Source organism: Phasianus colchicus, chromosome 1 (assembly GCF_987193195.1).
Source record: "Phasianus colchicus chromosome 1, bPhaCol1.hap1.1, whole genome shotgun sequence".
NCBI classification, from domain to species: Eukaryota; Metazoa; Chordata; class Aves; order Galliformes; family Phasianidae; genus Phasianus; species Phasianus colchicus.
The window spans coordinates 41205980-41221268 of NC_143436.1; the positions used below are offsets into that span (position 1 = coordinate 41205980).

At 40.1% G+C, this 15289-nt stretch overlaps 1 protein-coding gene across 5 annotated transcripts in view; it reads right to left on the reverse strand.

The window, feature by feature from the left end:
* Positions 1–13508, reverse strand: part of PPFIA2 (PPFI scaffold protein A2) — a 295808-nt gene extending 282300 nt beyond the window's left edge. For 2 of the 5 annotated variants that reach the window (XM_090139305.1, XM_090139289.1), the window contains exons 1-2: positions 12795–13502; positions 1277–1527 (exon numbers count right to left, since the gene is read on the reverse strand). In XM_090139305.1, coding sequence (XP_089995431.1) covers positions 1277–1525 — 249 coding nt within the window. In that variant the 5' untranslated portion in view covers positions 1526–1527; positions 12795–13502. Of the gene's footprint in view, positions 1–1276; positions 1528–12794 lie in introns of all 5 variants that reach the window. The other 3 variants (XR_016466101.1, XM_090139311.1, XM_090139299.1) reach the window with 3 other exon arrangements.
* Between the last annotated feature and the right edge of the window lie 1781 nt (positions 13509–15289).

The following is a 15289-nucleotide window of genomic DNA, read 5'->3' on the forward strand; positions in this document are numbered from 1 at the left end:
GTGCACAGAATGGAAGGGTTCAGAAATGCAGAACCTCTTCTTTAGATTTCTAACAAGAACTCTTGGAATAAAGGATCTATGCAGTTTTTTTGCCTTTTTTTTTTTTTTTTTTTTTTTTTTTTTTTTTTACATTCTTCTATGAAGAGACATCTGTAGAAAAGGTCTACTGCCTACAAATTATATTAAAAAAAAAACCAAACAAACTGATTTTCCTGTATATCAGGATCATCCCTGCTCATTTTTGTTTGACCTAAGTGAAGTGCAGCCATACTTCTTGCCTGAGAATAATGCTTGGGGTGCAAAACCAGAACTTCAAATGATAAGCCCATCCCAAAGTGTTTCAATATTCTTAAGCAGCTGTCTCTGTTTCTAGCCCCAGTGAGTGCCTTTTTCCTTTTCTGTCTTCAACAACTTTCTTACTGATTTGATTAATCCTCACCACCTCCTTCTTCTAATCACAAAGCTTCCTCTCTCTTCCTTTCTCACTTGCCATTTTTTAACAGGTACACAACTCTGCCGAGACAAGCATGCCCGGGTTCTCCTGGTTACAAGTAGATCCTCTAGCAAGTGACAATGCAAAGAAATTAATATTGAGAAAAATGCTTTTTGACATGTGGTATATTTCCAACCTCAAGGTAGATATACTGGCTGAACTAAGATGTATTTTTTACATTTAATTTTAATATATTGAAAGCTAATTTTATTCTGGAATAAAATGCTGAAATATAACATCATAGTATTAACTAAAATAATGCATTTTCAGTTCCTAAAAAAAAGCACAAAAAGTAATTTTATAAAATGATACTCCTACAACTATTTTTAAAGGGAATAAAAGATAACATTTGGTTTTCAGGTTGTGTGCAATACCTTATTTAATCTCTGTACACTAGTTTTATTTGCTGTAATGCTAGTTAGAAGTTCTTATCTGAGATAGAGTTTGTAGGAAAGTTCGTCATTCTCTTTTCTTTATTCCCCCATTAGATCTTCAGTTTAAATGACTCCTAATCTGTTGTAAATGCTAGAGCAACAGCCAAAAGAATCAGTAGCTCTGGGCCTTCATCCTGCTCTCCTTGAAGACAACAGCATTACTCCATAACTTTGAAAGAAAACAGGTCCCATGGAGAACAAGCCAAGTACTTTACATCCATAGGAGTTCTGCAGCTGACCTCAATGAGAGCAGAATTTGACCCCAAAGAATATATACTGATTAGGGTTAAAGTCAGTGACATTAACCAGAAAACTGGTGAACCTGAAAAGATCTTTATAAGCTACATACCTGAGGCAGTGCAGAGTTAAGCTGTCGCTGAAGGGAGTCTCTATCATAGATGACATCCTGTAGGCGTTGCTGTGCAAGTGACAAGCTTTCCTGTGTCTCCCGGAGAGTATCAAGGAGACGGTCCCTTTCATCCAGCATATTCACCATCAGCTGCTCAAAGTGAGAATCTGAGTCCGAGCCACTGCTCTGGGACCCCCGTTGACTCATCGGGGTGTCCTCATTTATCGTAGGCATCACTTCGCACATCATCTCTTTAAAAAATACAAATCAAGAAAAAGCTTTTCAGTAGGGAAAAAAAATGAGGGGATTTCATAAGAGGAATTAATTCTGTCACATGAACACAGTTAGTAGACTATATCATTGTCCCCTCATCTCAACTCTGTACTTTCAATATTAATCAGATGGTCAATATACAGCAATTAAGTACAGCGACTAATTCCCCACAGCAAAGATATTGAATGTGTTTCCTAAAGTGAAGGAAGAGGGACTGGAAGGAGATGGAGGATAACACAGTATTTTAAATTATTAATAGCCTTGCAAAAAAAATACTCCTTTAAAATGACAGAAAAGACTTCTGCAATTGCAGTCTCCTTCTCCTACTTAATGCCATTGCTGAATTGTTGGTATTGATGCCAATGGCTGCTATTAATTGCTGGATTTTGTCCTGCTCTAGGCATTTCTACAGTACAGTTCAGGCTAACCATTGATTCAGTATCATGCTGCCTTAACAATGCTAGGTTAATCTATTTTTCTATCTAGTTATTCCCACCCTCAGGGAAAAATATTCTCTATTGAGCTTGTTCAGTAAGAGGTCAAGAACTAGAAACCTTCTGCTAATTATCATCTGCATGATATCTTGTGCAAATTGAGTTAGTAGGGAGAGAATCACTGTTGTTTGTTTCCTAAAAACAGTTCAAATCCGAGCAAATAGTATCACTTGGTCCCATTCATCAATTATGTCTCAAAACTTCAGTTTGTATATGGTGAGAAGCTTATGCTATGAAGATGTTGCACTCAGTAGATAGGGGAAAAAAATAAAAGAATAAATTTTTTAAAAAATCCCAAAAATGGCTTTCAATGCTTAGATTAAAAAAAATATATATTGTGATAAAAGATTGTGTTACCAATAGATGGTATCTACTAGAGAAACAGAAAGGCACCTGAAGAATCAGAAGTTGTTTTTCTAGTAAGACTAAGTGCAGCAGACAATTTTTAAATAGTTGAGCATTAATTTCTGAAAATTATTTTATTGGGAGCCTTTATATCTTAGCAAGTGGGACAAAGGTGCTTTTCATCTATCTAGTGGAAGTTAAAACTTTTTACTTATGTGCTTGCTTTGGACCTTATAGACCTCAACTTTGTCTAAAATGCATGTTGTTGATGCACTTCCTTTGTTAGGTGTGCCATCATATGAGATCATCACAATTTTACACTCTCAATACTATGACTGGTTTGTTCTACATATTCTTAAATCTGGTCTGCTTTCTGAAGTAAGAAAATGGAATTTTTGACAGTGAAATCTATGAAAAATAGTTACAGGATGTAACCTAAAGACCTCTCATACACAGGGAATAAAAGGGCTAAGACAATACTTAGTTCATTAAAGGTAACTATAACTCTTCCTACTTTTCCTACCATCACTAAACCAAAAGCAATTCTTGTGCTAATATTGCTTGCTGCTATGATTTACTGGTAAAATAACAGCTTCACTACGATTATTTGGTCTCAGCCACATTCAAAATGCTCATGTAAAATTTAACAGTATTTTCATTCCTTCAGCAGATGTGATAACTAGCAAAATTAGCACCAAACATTGGTATTTCAGAATGAATTATCGGCTACTACTGCATAGCTTTCCTAAGCAGTATCTTCACTGCTGATGTTTCAGATCAGTCTTGATCCTCTGTCTGGAATGGTGGCAAGGTGAAAGTTATTTGTGGCTATTGCTCGCTTTAGCAATTAATTAGGTGCAAGAGAAGCAGATATTATCTTGAAAGGATAGATGCTGAAGTTCTTCACATCTCCAGGTAAGTTTACTTGGGATTACCGGATAGAATGCTGAATTACTTCATTACTCATGAAGTTCAAAATTTTCTACCGCAGAAGCCTTTGCCTCTTTTAAACTATAGACTCTATTAGGAAGCACCACAATGTCTTTTCATACTGAGATGACATTAACATATCAGTGCCTCCATCATCATAAACAACTATATGTTTAAAAACATTTGCACCACCACAAACTGATCTTCAAGTTACATGCCACTCTGTCTTTTGAATACAGATAGTATGTACTGGGAGGCACCACAGGGGTGGATACTAAATTCTTCAGTTTCACCAGCAGAATAAAATTCAACTTGCCTGCAGAAAAACAAAAGATTTTGGGAATTCTTTCTGATGTAACTGCTTTGTCCACTGTCCACAAAAATCTTGAGAAGTGGTAATACCAGCAGTACTTTGCCTGCATGATCCTTGTGCAGTGCTGTGGGAGCACATTTCATGCCAAGAGTGTCATCACCATCTGGAGTGCCTCCATCAGGTCCCACTTGGACTAACCACTTTGGGATGGTCAAGTTGACAATGCACAAGGAGAGAACTAAAACATCCAAGGCCATCTGCCCCCTTCTGTCAGATCATACTTTTTCAGTACGTACCATGAGTTCAGAGACTATGCATGCTTATTCTTCAAATGCAGATCAAGGACTGTAACTCAGATCACAACTCTAATATTTCCACCAGAACGTGGCCCATTACATCCCATGGAACATGTTTGCTGCCCCAGTGGATTTTCACAGATAAGCCCTCACATCCAATGTCCCTTATATACAGATGAAATTTGTGGTCTAAATGGCAAGGTATGCACTACCACTGCTGAGATGCAATGGCATAATGAACACAGTGCAATTTTCACACTTGCTGGAGCGTTGAGATGAACAGCTATGAAAATCTCTGTGCAGACAATTGTTGCTACCTTAGTACCTTTTTCAAAATAAAATCTCCTACAGTCATTTTGGGGATATGGGAATTAACATATATACATCCCTGTAAGCTGCTGTGTTTAGGGAGGGGAGCAGACAATGCAGTGTGCCTATTTTGAAAACCCGTGCAGCACTTCCCTGAGTGGCACAAGTAACTAACTTGGGCTATGAGTAAGACCACAGATCAGGCAGGGAGCAGGTGGGCAGATCTTGATGTAGGCAGTTACTATTTGGAAGTTTTCTCCCACAGCTCAAAGTCCCAGGAGAATATTTAAAGGTACAGCAGTTCTTGCATTCAGACTGGTAATGTACATTACATTCTCACTGTTTGGAGATCAATGCCATTATTCCGCCAGAACTATATGCATCCTCTCCCTTTTCCTGTGCTCAGCTTAGAGGAAAATATAGAAAAGCAAGAGGCTAACCTTGGCCAGATCAGGAGTGCCAGCAGAGTTAGAAAGAAAGAATGTATTGATCTTGCAGTGGTGAAGAAGAAGGAAAAGGGGAGCCCTGCACATAGGTCTTTTGCAGGAGCCAGCTGAAACAACTCTGAAGGGAATTGTTAGGGTGTTTCTACATCAACCCAGAAAGCAGTAAAAAAAATATTCAAATAACTTCAGGTTTATCGTGGGGCTCCCAAAGATTTTCTGCATCTTTTCATTAAATAAAGATATGCAGTGCTGCCCAGAATTGCAATGATTTTTATCTTTTTGTCTTTAGAAAAGCACTGTTTTTCTTTTCAACAAACAAACAAACAAATGAAAAAAACAACAACCCTTTATCTGGCATTTATCACTCTTACACCTGCCAGTAAAATGGGATGCTTTCAGTGTTCTGAGGCTGCCACCATTTAACACTGTTCCCAAAGAACTCTGGTCTTCTTCCAGCACAAATTCAAGAACACTGCCATGCTCAAGCCCCAGGACCTCATTGCAGTCTTTATTTATTTTCCGCTTGACAGAAGAAAGAAATCAAAATAATAAGAATATTTGAAGGATTTTAAAAGGATGGAGGAAAAAATGGAAAAAAAAAGAAAAAATATACAAGAAAATATAGGGCAGATAAAGCAGAGAAAGGACATTAAACTGACAAAAGTAAATAGAGAAGGAAGTTCCAGCAAACAGACTGATCACAATTTAGTAGTAGAAGATTGACAGCTAAGGACACATAGGAGGACACATATGCATCTGGTTCTTTATATGGCAAGTGAATCACATTAGGGAGTAGTATGAGTTTGTGAAGTTTCTAGAGCCTTCAGATGGTGCCCATGTATTAGTCAACCCTCAGTTAACCACATGATGATGTGGTTCACACATGGGGTCAGAACATTAATTTTAAGAGCAAGCTTCCAGTTTAATTATAGCTGAAAGGAATTTAGTTTGCACACACCAAAGGCACATAGAGAAACCACCACAATGAAGATGGAAACAGTTGTGGAATTCACATTAAAGCAAAAACAGTATTGCTATGAACAGTTAGGTCTGATAGTTTATGAGGTCACACCCTCAGTAATTTAAATCATATTTACAAATTTCCAACTGGGGAAGAATTTTTGAAACTTTTGATTTCCCTTCTAAGTAACTGAATTTTAAACCTAATGCTAGTAATTAAAAAAACCCAAACCTGAACAATTTTCCTTCCAATTTCATAATATAATCAAAATATTTCACAGACTGAAGACAAAAGGCATCACTATAACTACCTCCTCTTTATGCACTAATCACAGACAGTAAATCTGAGTTAATCACAGAATCATTATGGTTGGAAAGACCACTAAGATTATCTAGTCCAACCATCAACCCATGCCTGTGATTGCTCTAGACCATGTATGCTATTGAGTGTGATATCTACCATTTTCTTATAAATTGACATGGTTGGTGACTCCATCGCTTTCCTGGGCAACCTGTTTCAATACCTCACCATGTTCTGAGAAGAATTTTTTCCTAATATCCAATCTGAACCTCCCCAGGCGCAACTTAAGTCCATTACTTCTCATCCTATCTCTAGTTACTTGTGAAAAAGGGTCAACATACACCTCATAACAACCTCATGTAATTGTAGAGAACAGTAACATTTCCCCTGAGCTGCCTCTTCTCCAGACTAAACAATTGCATCTCCCTCAGCTACTCCTCATAAGACTTGTGCTCCATACTCTTCACCAGCTTTGTTGCCCTTCTTTGGACACACTCCAGAGCCTCAATGTGTTTCTTGTAGTGAGGGGCCCAAAACTGAACACCATACTCAAGGTGCAGCCTCATCAGTGCCAAGTAAAAAGGGATGATCTCCTCCCTAGTCCTGCTGGCTGCACTATTTCTTATACAAGCCAGGATGCCATTTGGCCTTGGCCACCTGGGCACACTGCTGGTTGTCAGCTAACACCCCCAGAACCTTTTCATTTGTGCAGCTTTCCAGCCACTCTGCCCCAAGCCTGTAGGGGATTTTGCAACCAAAATACAGGACTTGGCTCTTGGTCTTGTGCCGTCATACAGCTGGACTCAGCCAATAGATCCAGCCTATCCAAATCCCTCTGAAAGGGGGATCAATCCTTCCTCACAGATTGGTGTCATATGCAAACGTATTGAGGGTGCACTCAGTCTCCTAGTCCAAATCATCAACAAAGCTATTAAACACTGCTGGCCCCAACACTGATCCCTACGAAATACCACTCATGACTGCTCACCAGCTGGATTTAACTCCATTCACTACCACTCTGTGGGTCCAACCAGTTTTCCAGTTCTCCAACCAGTTTTTCACCCAGCCAAGGGTAAACCTATCCAAGCCACAGGATGCCAGTTTCTGTGGGAAACAGTTAGAAGCTTTGCTAACATCTAGGTGGACTACATCCACAGCTTTCCCCTCATTCACTAAGCAGATCACCTGGTTGTAGAAGTAGATAAGTTGGACAAGCAGGATCTGCCTTTCATGAACCCACGCTGGCTATGTCTGATCCCTGGTTGTTCCCACACATGCTGCATGATCACAGTCAAGATCATCTGCCATCAATCTCCACCACCAAGTGGATTTAAGTTGTATCTTATATGAGAAGGATTTCAAACATTAAACACATTTGCCTATTTTGCTAGAAAAATCACTTAAAGTAGTCATTCTGTCTTTGAAAAAATATAAGAATTTTTCAACTGTATTTGGGGGAAGACACAGCCACATTCATGGCTGAAATTCTCAAAGCCTCAGAATAATTGGCAAGCCCACTTCGAGACCTAATGTGCCACGTGTATTTTTGTGGCAGATCTATGAGTTTAGATAAGTTTTGATATATCTAAGATACATTTAATTAGACACACGGGGATTAATTTGTGTAGGGACAGGATGAAAGCATCCAGACTCACTGGATTTAGATTCAGTGAATGGATATCAGATCCATGCATGTACAGCAGATATTTGTCTTAAGTATATATTTTATGTTAATCCATGAAAATTATCAATTCCACTCAGAACAGAACTCAGCAGGATAAAGTATAGACCATCATTAAACTCTCTTTTTACCTTCCAATCTTAATTCAAACACTGATGGCTGATAGATCTTGATTTTCTGGACCATGACTCTTGAACAGAACAAATACAGTCATACACTGACATCAGACTATTCCTTATTTTCTTTTTGTGCTTTACAGCCAGTGTTTTGAGACCTTGTTCCCTTGCCAAACAATTGACTCCATATAACTATGAAAAGTTCAGAATTAAGTTTTCCAGCTTTCTACATTTCTGAATTGTTTCTGTAAACATAATAGGTTGTTAGTTCCTCATTTAAGTTCATGTCCACACTGAAATTCAAATATAAAAAATATCTTTGCCTAGTCTGTACAAGTATTTTAATAGCTCCATTTGGTCTGAATGTGACAGCTGCTGCATTAAGATTTCTGCTATTACAGTATAATATTCCTTTTTAATAATCAATACATTCCTATCAAATACTACAAAATACACTTCTGATGAGTCCTATTAGTGGAAAAGAATTCAGAGCTGTCAGAAAATGGGGGATGAACAGTAATGTGCATGAAGCATCGAATCCCTTCCCTGAAGCTTGCAAGGGAACACTTGACTGCATTATCACAACTCTAAATTGCAAAGTAAATTTGCAGGTAATGTGATGCAGTATAAGCAATGCTGGAGTGTATAAATATCTGCTTTAAACTTCAGAAATGTAAAATAATCATAGAATTTTCTTTTTATTTTTCAAGCTTACTTGAGGCAACCTGATCTTATTCTGGTAATGACAGTGCATTGAGCAAGGAGTTGCAAACAGTCTCTGCAGGTCCGTTCCACTCTGAATGATCCATGTTTCTGGAGATATTCTGACATTTAATATACATTTAAATCAGGCTGAAGGAAAATATGAAATAAATCTTAAAAAAAACCAAACACGAAACAATACAAAAAGAAACAAAAAACCCCACACTGTGGATCATCTCATATTCTTACAAGGAAACCTTCTTGATTTTATTAGCATGGCCTGCCTTGTAGAGAATGTGGGACTCAATGTACTTAGAAGACCTCTACAAAAACTAAAGAAAATTGCCATTAATAAATAAAAAATAAAGCTCAGCTATGCTTCAGTCAGATTTTCAAAAATATAGAAAATACAGGTAATTGCTCTTTGGCAGAAAACATGCACAAGAAGAATAAGCTGAAGTATTACAATGGATCATAAGACACCTTATCTCAGAACAGTTTAAACTCAGAATTTTAAAAGTCTTATTGCTCAGCTTCTAACAGTTCTACTTACTTTCTGGCTTTATTTATCACTCAAATATCTCAAACAAACAAACAAACAAAAGCTTGAAGAAAGATAGTAATGCTTTACATCTTTCACCTGAATCATTGTAAAGCAATTAATGAAAAAGAAAAAAATCAGAATATTGAAACACTGTTGAAGCCTAGGTAGGCAGGGGAACACCTATGTAAGAAATGGCAAAGTTAATAGGTATACGCTCTTTTTGAAATCACATGAAATAGCAAATATAATTAATGAGAACAAAATATTTTTCCCAAAATTGGAACATGATTTTTTTTCTTATTCGAGGCTTTGCTATCTTGTCGATGTTTATAATACATATAAAGGCATGAGGTATTCAGTATGATAGAAAGTTTTCTGACTGTGCCATTAAGGAGAAATCAATATATGAATAAGTATTCTCATCAGGAGAAAAAAAAAAAAGCAAACAAACAAAAAAACAACCAAGAAACCTATCAAACTTCCTAACACTACTCTTTCTTAAAACAAACGAACAAACCCAAAACCACAAATAAAAAAAAAAAAAAAAAAGAATCTTCTGGGCAAAGAAATACGGTGTTACTTTCTTCTCAAAAGAAAAGGCTACCTGGTGCTAAGTGGAATAAACTCAGAAGTTTGCAACCAGTTACCAGGAGCCAGCTTTGCAGCCTGAGTAAATTCCCACTGAAGTTATTTACTGAGGACTTCTGTGCCAACACTCTGTTCGCATGAAGGGTAGAGAACGACTACTTTAGGCATCCAGCTTAGTTTCCTGTCCTGATATCTCAAATCATACCTAATTACATCAGCAGTGCCCAACCATCCATTTAGAAAGTCCATGCAGCTCTGTGACAGTAAAGAACTGCATGCAGTTGCCGCCAGAAAAATGAGCCAGAAAAAAGAAGTCAGGGGAGGAATGGAAGGAGATAATGAAGATCTTCTTTAAGCATCTTGTTACTCAAGAATAGTTGAGGAACAGGACAGAGAGCATCTTGCTCCTTCAGGGTATGACTGACAGAACACTGAGTTATATACAAAGGTACACAGGCATTCCAGAAAGACCACTGAGGGAGCTAGAATTTGTTTCAGTGGGTGTGCAGGGACTGCAAATAGTAGATTAAACTCCTTTTCAAGACCACAGAGTTTGATGAAAACCAGATAAGCCTTCATGTAAATTATTCTGTGCAATACTTCTCTAGAGTTGGGGCTGCAAAGAAGAAAAAGGAATGGAGGGAAAGGATGGCAGATGCCTCATTAATACCTAAATGCATTACATATTTCTTATTCAAAGGAGAGAAGCGTGTTATTTCACAATAAAAAGCCTGACCTGCCTGACAAGCATAGTTAACTATGCTTGAATGATTTAAGTCAACCAAAAGAAGACTTTTAAAATGTGGTTTTCTTTAAAAAGAAAAACAAAAAACCCATTGATACTGAACTGATTATCTCTGCAGTAACTTTTTACCAGGTAATCTAAGTGTACTTACATATACTATGCAATACTATGTATATATAAGTATTTTATAAGTATATAATATAACACAGGTACTATTTGTTTTCAATCACCGGTATTTTACTGTTAATACACAAACACTTTCTCACATTCTTTAGAAGACGCAGAGCAGACATGACAACTCCCTTGCTCAGGAAGAACACCAAGTGCTCTAAACTCTGAGAGACTTCAATAGGTAACTGAACTCAAGTAACACCTGACAACTATCTTGGTGACCTCCGAGAGGTTTTGAAGAGGAAGCAGGATACAGGCACATACATGCTCCCTAGAAAACAAGTGGCACTTAGGCAATGTAGTATTCTTAGAATTCTTCTAATTGGAAGCAAATAAGCCAATTGAAACCTAAGGACTTATTTTAATAGTATTTCTAGACCTGAAATGATCAGGTATCATAGCCATATATGCACAATGGCAGCCTATGAAGCAGCACCTTAAAGTTCTCTAAGTACACTCCCTTCCTCATCTGTTGTATATATCTACTACAAAATGTGCGGAAAAATCTATTCCAGGTTGACTGGTTCCTATTTCAGTCTTTTCTCCAATGATTTGCATAGAGACTAATGCAAGAACTACTTAAGTTTATGCCAACGCTATCAGGAACATCAGTGGTTCGGATACATCTATAAAGATGGTTGAAAGTCACTAGTATAGGCAAGCCATTAACCTGTCATTTTACTACCTCCAAAGAGAAGCATAAAAATCACAAATGTACGTTATGTTTGACCAGTGAGCCTGTCAAATGTTATTAGACCAGTGCCTACAATATTAAAAGAAATCATGAACCAGCATTTAACTGGTAAAAAACAACCATTGTTTGAAGTGATCTGTTTTGTGAGAGGGGAAAAGAATGTGGTTCACTGTCATTTCATGAAAGATTTTTCAGGTTGCAGCCAATGTATGATGTTAGGAGCATGATGTCTCCATCAAGAGTGAACGGAGTACTCAATTACAAATTCTGCAGCTCAGTTTACATATCCAGATGAGTGAATGGACAAAAATTGCTGCCAATAGCACAGTACATGCTCACCCTTAGTTAGAGTTACTATATGAAGCATTACCAAATGAACTGATAGCAATCCTCACGTATCTTCTATCTACAGATGATGACAATCGTGTATGAACGAGGTTTGAAAGTGCATCCCCAATACTGCCTTTTTCTAAAACCACTTGAATTATCTGTGGTAATAGGCTATAAAGGTTGAAAATGACAAATTTGTCCTCTTTCTTCTCACTGGACCCCACCCTACTTGACATCTCTTGTCTTGTTTGTCCAAGAGTCTGGGAAATACTTATTTTTTTAAAAATGAACACAGTAACAGACATCTCTACATTCTCATGTAGACTGGGAATAATTCACCAGCCAGACTTCTTTCAATGTGGCAAGCTCTGAGAATGAGAAGACACAATAACACTTGGCTTCTGCCTGACAAAGGCTCTTCGGCAAGCATGCATTTTGCTCACCTTGAAGGCTATCACCTCAGTTGTGAATCTAATTTTATTCCTTCATCTTTTTGTCCATAATTGGTTTTAAAAGCTTGTGTTTGTATACTCAGCTACTGGGTTTGCACACCAAGGTTGAGGAGTCATTTCAAGTTACTTATAATTTTGTTGCAAGAAAAGAGAAGTGGAAATTTAACTACCATATATTCTAGCCTGTCCATAGTGACATCAGCCTGAAAACTCATTTCATTGGATCATTCTGGATATTTTACATTTACACACTGTTGGTATTATTTTTTCCCCAAACGGTTAAATACATACAGTGACTGATAAAACCTGTCCTTTCTGTAATTATGTCTTTTCAAATATTCTCAGCAAGATTGCTCTAAAGCAGCACAGCGTAATTCCATAAGGAAAATCCTTCCTATTGTCTGAGTTGCATTACACACATATTCCTCCTCCTAGTTAACTCCTTACCTGCCAGCCCTCACTAAGCTATGATATCACCTTTAACAGAAGCATCCTGCACTTCTGCACAGTAGGGGTGATCATCAACAGCACCTTAAAGAAAGGACTCATTCCAACTATTTGTTCTTCAACATCCCTCCGGCCACACATCTCCCTCCATCACATATATACATATATTAAGAAAAAAAAAAAAAAGAAAAGAAAAAAAATAAGTTGACTTCATGATTTTCACTCTGAAATTCCCCAACTCCCATCACAGAAACACATTTAAATCATACAACACATGCAGCAAGAGGCAGACCGCAAGCTTTTTTGCATTTGCACCTCGCCTCCCAGAGGGTGTGGGTGCTAAGGAGGGAACGTCTGGCTCAGAAATAAAGGGTTCGATACCTAGTGTCTTTTATTTCGGCGTCTGCTATTGCACTTGATCAATAATAACCGCAGTCTGCACCGGCTCCGAGCGGGGACTCACGCAGCCGAGCACTCCCGGACCATCTTCCTAGCAATGGTGACACCGGCGCTGCTCCGAGAAACCCCCAGCCCTCGCGCTCGTCCTCCGGCACGACAGGCTGCTCGGCAGCTCAGCATTTTCTTCGGTCACTTCGTCAGCAGCCAGGAGGAGAAGCATCCATAGGAAAAATGGCATATTACAAATTTTGCTTTGAGAAGCAGAGCTCGGCTCAGACCATTGTCAGGAGCTGGCGGGGGGGGGGGAGCGGCTCTTAAAGCTCCAGCAGCCTCTTTCAAGCAACAGCATCTTTGCAGCTGGAGGCGAGATAGCACGGGGGGGGAGGGGCCGGGGCGAAAGCATCTTTCTTTTATTTCTCATCTTTTGTTACACTTAACGGAGCGATATCCGGCTGCTCGCGTTCTTCAGTAGCTCCCTGGCTAATTATGCCTCCGTGCGTGACTCAAGTCCACACGCACGCACGACTGCACGATCAGAAGCGAAGGCGGCGTCCAGCTTCGCAGAGAGGAGCTCCCAGAGCGCCGCTCACCGCCGCGCCGCAGCGCCGGGAGCCGGGCGGCCCGCCGGGCGATGTCTGTGTGGGGCGGCGGGAGCTCCCCAGCCCAGCGTGCGCTGTGATTTCGAGCGCTGAGGCGAACGGCGGTACATCTCATCTAATCGGATACGCAGCGTAATAAAACGTATCATCGGCCGTAATCCGGCCGTGACAAAGCGGCGATAATATCTGCCATAATCTGAACGGCCCAAGCGCGTCATTAACGGCGCGCGTTCGGATACGCCACGCGTGGCTGAGCGCCCTCCAGGCCGGGGGCAGCCCGGGGATGCCGGGGGGCTGCCGGGATGGGCACTGCTCGGCGGCGGGGACTTCCCCTGGAAGCGACAGCAGTGGTTTCCACCGGTCCTTAAATAAATTCTGAAGTAATCGCGTCTGCTGTCCCTGCCTCACGCACGCGGCTCCCCCGGTGCAGCTGCCGCTGCTTCGCGCGGCGCTCGTTTCCTCACGCCCACTACGAAGAATGAAAGAAATCATGAGAAATAAATACATAAAGGGACACTGCCTGTCCCCTGCTGCTGCAGCTGCCCCTCGAGTCGGTGGCAGGCCTCGGGTGGGACTGAGAGTGTGAATGGAGAAGTACCAGAAAATGATTAAAAATCGACATTCCCTAAGTGTTAATCTGAAATTAAGTTCCTCGTGGGTTGAGGACCAGCTCTGCGAGCTTTGTTCTTGCACAAAGGGTTTCAGAAAAGGTGTTCTGTCCACGCAGCATTGACAGTTTTGCTTCAGAAGGTCGAGTTCACTTCAGCCACCCCAGGAAGATTGTGCAGTGGCAGCCACACAGCCTGCAGCACAGGCACCTCTGCAGCAGCTCCAGCCTGCCCTGCTGCTCACTCCTGGAATGTGAAAAATGAGAATAAATGCACACACACACACATATATATTATTGGAGTAAGCAAATAACAGAACCATTGCCACCACGGATGCTAAGAACAAGTGCAAAGGAAATAATGGTGCCATACCAGTGCTTGTAGCAAGAACTTGGCCTTTGCCAAGTGCAGTGCGTGGGTTAAAAGTGTGAGAATAAAGTAACTCTTCCCCAGACTGTGTCAGTACTGCAGGTGGCTTTTTACCATCCCTCTTAGGCACTCCAGCCCTCTACACTGACTCTGCTCATCTTCAGCATACAAACCACTGCTTGTTGCCCAGCAATCACTGCAGCTGAGAGCACAAAATCATAGAATCATTGAGGTTGGAAAAAACAAAGATCAAGTCCAGCCATCAACCCGTCCCCACCATGCCCACTAAACCATGTTCCACTGCTACATCCACACATTTCTTGAACAACTCCAGGGGCAGTGACTCCACCCCTCCCCTCTCTGAGCAACCTGTTTCAAAGCATTACCACCCTTTCTGAGAATATCCTAATATCCAACCTGAAACTCTCTGGCACAGCTTAAGACCATTATATCTTATCCTGTCTCTAGTTACCTGGGAAAAGAGGACAATATCCACCTCACTATAACCTCCTTTCAGGGAGTTGTAGAGGGCAATGAGATCTCCTGTAAGCCTCCTCCAGGCTGAACCATCCCATCTGCTCAGCTGCTCTTCATTAGACTTGTGTTCCAGACTCTTTGTTGCCCTTCTGTGGATACACGTGATTTGTCACCTGTCACTAAATTAGACACATGGCCCCCACAAGAACTGTGAGCTTTGTGTTAGGAGAGAGATGAAAAGCTCAGCAGCCCAGAAGACACTCCTGAGAGCAGGCATGTTTTGCAGCAAGGCACCTTCTTCAAAGAAGGGCAAATCTCATTATTATTATTATTTTTTCTCCCAAGGTTAAAGCACATTACTTCATTGTGTAACAAGGCATGTAAGCCAGAGCAGAACTTTCCACTTAAGACTGTCTAGAACTCA